Source organism: Canis lupus, chromosome 20 (assembly GCF_003254725.2).
Source record: "Canis lupus dingo isolate Sandy chromosome 20, ASM325472v2, whole genome shotgun sequence".
Taxonomy (NCBI): Eukaryota; Metazoa; Chordata; class Mammalia; order Carnivora; family Canidae; genus Canis; species Canis lupus.
In genome coordinates this window covers 37,253,809-37,259,837 of record NC_064262.1, presented here as the reverse complement: position 1 = coordinate 37,259,837, position 6,029 = coordinate 37,253,809, and the positions used below count along the sequence as shown (strand labels likewise).

At 58.1% G+C, this 6,029-nt stretch overlaps 1 protein-coding gene across 1 annotated transcript; it reads left to right on the top strand.

Moving 5' to 3' along the window:
* Positions 1 to 2,443: 2,443 nt before the first annotated feature.
* On the top strand, positions 2,444 to 6,025 carry LOC112665903 (inter-alpha-trypsin inhibitor heavy chain H3-like). The gene is made up of 5 exons (XM_025456149.3): positions 2,444 to 3,122; positions 3,714 to 3,733; positions 4,855 to 5,021; positions 5,119 to 5,223; positions 5,494 to 6,025. The coding sequence occupies exons 1-5, from the start codon at positions 3,041 to 3,043 to the stop codon at positions 5,681 to 5,683; spliced, it is 564 nt and encodes a 187-aa protein (XP_025311934.1). The 5' UTR covers positions 2,444 to 3,040; the 3' UTR covers positions 5,684 to 6,025.
* The last annotated feature ends 4 nt before the right edge of the window (positions 6,026 to 6,029 follow it).

Sequence of the window (6,029 nt, the reverse complement as noted above, 5' to 3'; positions counted from 1 at the left end):
CCAGGCTGGCTGCTTTTGGGGAGGGAGAGTGGCAGGGAGGCAACCCAAGATATTGCCCCTCAGAGGACTCTGAGGTCAGAGCACACCTGGAGGCCGCCAGGGACCTACTCTGCCCCCACCCCCCCCTATTCACTGCAGCTGCCCCATTCCACGCCCGCTGAGCACCTGGAGTGCCCCCTGCACACAGCTCCCCTCAGGGACACTGGCTCTTTATACCGGCACCGTTCTAAGTCTTTGTGGAATTAACTAAATGCATCTAGAACCAAATCCCAACAGCCCTCAGGGATGCCTGTGCCACACCCAGTTATAGCCGAGGAAACGGAGGTTAGGGGACTTGTCCAAAGTCACCTGTAAGTGCCAGAGCCGGGCTTTGAACCCATGCTGTGTGGTATCAGCATCTGTGAGCTTAATCCCCTATGTGGTTCTTCCCGCCAGGCTGGGCAGCGGATCACAGCTTGTTGGGATTCTGCTCTAGAGATGCCAAAGCATCACTTAAAATAAACATATGAAAGGAGCATAGAAAGTACATACAATCGGGGGTCCCAAAAAGTCCTGTGGGAGCCGGATGCTACACCCACTGGCACGCGGTCCCTGGAGGCAGTTCCGGGGCCTTCCCCCTCAGCTCAACATTCCAGCTTGGGTTTGCGAGCCCTGAGAGCCGGGACATTTCCCAAAGGCAAAGACAGCCTTGCCCAAAAGTGGTGATTTCAGGGAGCTAGCAAGAGCAGCCCCTGGCTCATGCTGAGGCCTGAAAATGATCCCCTCGGGGCTCCTTCCCTGGCGTCGCCCTGCGGCCGTTAAAGTGCAGGGTCACAGGGTGAAGGGAGATGAACCGGTGTCTTGAGAAGCACTGGCCCTCTGGTGAAGGTTCATGGGCCTCTTTTCCAAAGGTTTCTACTTTTTCTCCGCTGGTTTCCATGAGGTTCCCACTACAACGGAGGCCCAGGAGGACCCAGATCAGTAACACAAATCTTGAGCTCCAGGGCTGCCCTGGGCCCCGGAACACAGAGCTCTGGGGGAGGGGGGGTGTAAAGAGGGGGGAAGAACAGCGTTTCAGAGCCCAAGCACCCACTGGAGCCTCCTGGGCGTTGTAAGGGAGGGAGAGCCTGGGACTGCGGGATGGCTGGTTGCTGCCCCGAGAGACAGGCCTTCCCTCCTGCAGAGCGGAAAGGCTGTGAGCCCGAAGAGCTCTTAGATTCCATCTCACTCGCCACCGTGCACGTGACTCTAGGTCCCTCCGAGTCCCCAGCTGTCCCTCCAGTGCCTGTTGAGCAGCCGCAGAAGCCCTGGGTAGAGTTGTCTCTCCCACCAAACTCCAAGTAATCGGGGACGAGGAGGCACGTAGAGGAAAGGGCCAGGGAAGCTCCACAGGCAGCCACGGGGCTCCGAGGGGCTGCTGGACAACTGTTGGGAGGACAATAGTCCTGCCAGAGACACACACCCAACGCCCCCCGCCCCCCCCCCCCATCACCCAGTGGTCAGTGACCACAGATGCTGAAAATGACTGCACAAACGAGATTCCCAGGAGCCAGGAATCCCGGGACCAGGCTGCAGGGCTGTGTGCTCCAGCTCCAAGAGCTGCAGGGTCCGGTCCCTGTCTGTCCTGAGCTTGGTGCCAGCCGGCAGCAGGGGTGTATAAGGATTCCAGAGGCCTGGGGAGCACGGGACCCCAGCCAGTCTGCCACACGGGTGGTGGCCACCTCAGTGTCTGCTTCATTTGGACCAACGTTGTCTCGTTGACTCGGCAACTCTCTGTCATTGCTTCTGTGGCTCCAGCCACTTCCCGCCACTAATCCACTTCTTCCTCATGGCTCCTGCTGCCTCATGGAGTCTTCTTTCTGCCTTTTCAGCCTTTCTCTGCTCCCAGCAGTCAACTCTCTCTGTCCAACTCATAGTTGGATGTGGAGCTTTTTAGCCAAGGACATAGGACACCATCAATTAGCTGCCCTCTGCTCAGGCAGCCCCATCCACACCAATCAGTGGTGGCTCCTGTGGGAGGATCACCGGGTCACTTTGCTCAGAAGAGCATGTGTATGGCAGGCACATGGCAGCCATGTGGAAGGTCTGGGGACTGTCAGGGCTGTGGGGTGGCCCAGGAGAGGCTGGGCTCTGCCTCAGCCGCTGCCATTGTCCGGGAAGGCAGGGCTCCAGCCTCAAGGGAGACTCTAGGGGAAGGAGTGTCCAGGAGGTGAGGGCAGCTGAGTCCCTGGCCAGGCCCTTGGAACACAGGGATGAATGTGATGCGGCCTGGCTCTCTGGGAGCTCAGTCTGGATGGACGGCCAGACCCAAACATGCAAGTCTCAATGAAAGGTAGTGATGGAGCAGGCCCTCGAGAACTGAGAGCCCGGAGCGGGGCTGTCTGGGTCAGAGAGGGGACAAAACAGGAAGGCTTCTGGAGGCTGGACTCAGGCCTGGCAGGAAGAGAGGCACGAGGTGCAGACAAAGGGGTGTGCCAGGGGGAAAGAGTGAGTTCAGAAAAGCAAGCTGGAGCCAGCTCACAGAGAGGGCTGGAGCGAAGGACCTGGGCTTTGTCGTTCCCCTGGGGCCTCGAGGACCCAACGAGGGTCGTGAGCAAGGGGTGCAGCTGTGGAGATCTGAGCCTCAGGGCGACAGGCCCGCTATGTGCCCTGGCTGCCTGGAGAAGGCTGGAGGGCTTCCATCCAGGAGGCCAGACCCCAGGCCATGTCAGTGGTGCAGGTAACAGGCAATAGTGCTGAGATGCCCGTGGCTTTCAGCAGGACGCCACACCCTATGAGCACCCCCGCCCCCCAGGGAGCTGAGGGCCCAGTGGCCAGCACACAGCGTCTGCTTTCCCCGGGAGCCTCCATGTCCCAACACTGTTGACAGTACCCATTGGCCCCCTTGGTACAGACAGATCCAGGACCTGTTATTCCACCCACTCCCCAGCTTCCCCAGGGGAGCCCCCCGCCTTCTGCTCTTCCCGTCCTACACTGCAGGTCATTGACCCCAGTTGGAAAACACCAGGCTCACCATATAAGGAGCATAGGCCGGACCTGTGTGCTCAGCGGTGGCATCTGCATGGTGGCCCTGCCTCATCTTGGCCCTGCTCTCTGGCTTGGCGGCCTCTGGCTTTCTGAGAAGCCCCTCCCGGCCACTGGGGGTAAGTAGCCCCGTCTTCACCCTCTAAGTGTGTCACATCGGCAGAAGCGACAGGATGGACAGTCCTCTATGTGGGGAGAGGAGGAGGCAGAGGGCTAGGCAGTGAGCTGCAGGGGACAGCGTTGGGTGTCGGGCTCTTAAATCTCCCGTGACCTGCATTTCCCCACCTGTCAACTGGTGATGCACCAGAAACAGCTCCCCTCGCTGAGGGGCTGTGCAGGTCCACATCTGAGACAAGGACAGACGACTCCAAGAAAGGCTGAGCCGTTGGTGGGGGCGTTCTGGGGTTTGGGGCCCAGGGAAAGGCAGAGGGAGTCAGGGTGTGTGGGGGCAGGGTCAGAGGTAGTTTGGTTCTCCCAGCCCTACTCTCCTGGGACACCTGGAGACCTGCCCTATCTGGGCCTCAGTTTCCCTATATACTCGGAGTCCTCCTTAGTCTGAAGTGGTTCTGTGTGGGTCCTATGTCCAGAGGCCCCTCAAGGGGTATGTGTATAGGGGATCTGCTGGACCCTGGCCTCAGCCCAGAGCCTGCTCCCAGGCTATGGTGGCCTTGGCCTTGGCCTGATTCCTGTGTTTGTCTTTGTTTTTGCAGAATGGATCCTCCCAGAAGGGGTGAGAACTTTCACCAGGGATGGGGGTGGGTGGGTGAGGCAGTGCAGGATGGAGCTGCTTGCCCAATAGCAGAAGGGGTGGGCCATAATGAAAGGGCCCTCCCAGTTGGCACACAGCTCCCAGCCCTGCCCTGACCGACCCCCATGCAACTCACCAACTCTGGGAAAGAACATGCCCTCAGACCTCTCTGGATGCAGCCCGTGGCCGTTCTTCCACCAGCCCTTCGTCTCACAAACATACCTAGCACTTGCTCGGAGCAGGCCCTGAGCACCAGGCTGGGGACACACATCCTCGTGAAGCATCTTTATATCCTGCTCCACGCAGATGCTCCCTAGACCTTTCCTCAGTCCACTGCCCCCACTGGAGAGGAGGTGTTGGGGACTTGAAGGCCCTCCCCACACATTCTCCTTGGCACAGGAAATAAGTGCCAGTTTGGGGACAGAATCAAGCAATTACCAAAGCAGAGGAGGAGAGCCGGAGTGTGTGTGAATGTGATTGCTTTCAAAGTGGAGGTGAGCCGAAGAGCTAGGGCAGGTGCTCCCCGGCCAGGGATGTGGTGCAGCTGGCACACAGCTGATCAGAAAGGCAGGACCTGTCTGGAGGACCTTGGAGCCCTGAGGATGACTGTCCAGAGGGTGATGGGGAGCACAAGAGGGTTTAAGTGGGAAATGGACAGTCAGACTGGATTTTTAGAAGACTTCCCCTGGCTACAGCTAGCTGCACAGAAACACATCCAGAGTTAAGGAGGCAGAGCAGGGCCCCTCCCTCTCCTTGTCCCCCTCCCCTCATCTTGGCACCAACATGTACAATACCATCCAGCATGAAGTTCCTTCTCATGGTGCAAAACCCCTCCCTGATTGGCTTCTGGGTGCTGAGCTCTAAGGCCAGCTGAGAGGGTCCTGTCCTCCAAGAAGCCCCTGGTCTCTGATGGGGAAGGAGGCGCTCAGAAAGGCCAGAGTCTTCCAGAACCAGGTGGCCAACTGAATGGGAAGACCGAGGAAACTGAAAGGGCCACTCACCAGGCAGAGGCCCTGGACTCTGCAAGGGGCACCCAGAAGGAGAGCAGCCAGGTGTAGGGGCTGCTTTCCCAGAGGCTGGTCGAGCACTGTCCTCTCCTGCAGGTCAGCAATGGCATCGAGGTCTACAGCACCAAGATCAGCTGCAAGGTGACCTCCCGTTTTGCTCACAATGTCGTCACCACCAGGGCTGTCTACCGCGCAGACACCGCCAAGGAGGTGTCCTTTGACGTGGAGCTGCCTAAGACGGCCTTCATCACCAACTTCACCTTGTGGGTGTCACCATGGCTGCTGGCTCCAGGCCAGAGGGGCGGGGTGGGAGTGGTCTGGCTCAGCATCAGCCCCCAAGTCTACTCTCCTTCCTTGCAGGACCATCGATGGTGTGACCTACCCCGGGAATGTCAAGGAGAAGGAAGTCGCCAAGAAGCAGTATGAGAAGGCTGTGTCCCAGGGCAAGACAGCCGGCCTGGTCAAGTAAGCGCGGTGCCCCCTCAGCCTTGCGAAGAATGCAGGGGCTCAAGGGCTCTCAGGGATGCAGACGGCGACAGCCACTGTCATGGTCACTCAGAATATTTCATGGTTGTAGCAAAATGTGTCTGTAATGCTTACAGCACTGTCCCACTTAGGAGTGGAGGCAGGCAAGGCTCGGAGTGGGGAGGGATTCTCCTAGGGGCTGGATCTGAGCCGAAGGCCCAGGAAGGGCAGGCTCGCACAGTCTGCAGGGCAGTGTGGTATCCCCTCCAGGGCCTCTGGGAGGAAGCTGGAGAAATTCACAGTCTCCGTCAACGTGGCTGCGGGCAGCAAGGTCACCTTTGAGCTGACCTATGAGGAGTTGCTGAAGAGGCGCAAGGGAAAGTACGAGATGTACCTTAAAGTCCAACCCAAGCAACTGGTCAAGCACTTCGAGGTAATCAATCACCCCTGCAGCTGCTGAAAGTGCAGGGGTGTGGTAGGGAGTGGGGGTGGGGAGGGGTGTTGCAGGAAGGGCCCTGGGGCAGACCCCAGAGAAAGGTTGAGAACCCACCATGGCTGAGGAGCACGGAGCTGAGAGCCAAAGGAAACGCTTAACTGACTGAGCCACTCAGGCTCCCCTGGGGAGAATCTTCTAACTCACTGGGGAAATGGGGAAATTTTCTTGACCCCACGAAGCTGTTTCAACTCCAGACAACACACAACTAAGAACCACAAGTGAAGCTTTCTTTTCTTTCTTTTTTTTTTTTTTTAAAAAAGCTGTATTAAGATGTGAAACTTTATTGTAAACCATTTTACAATGTAAGTAC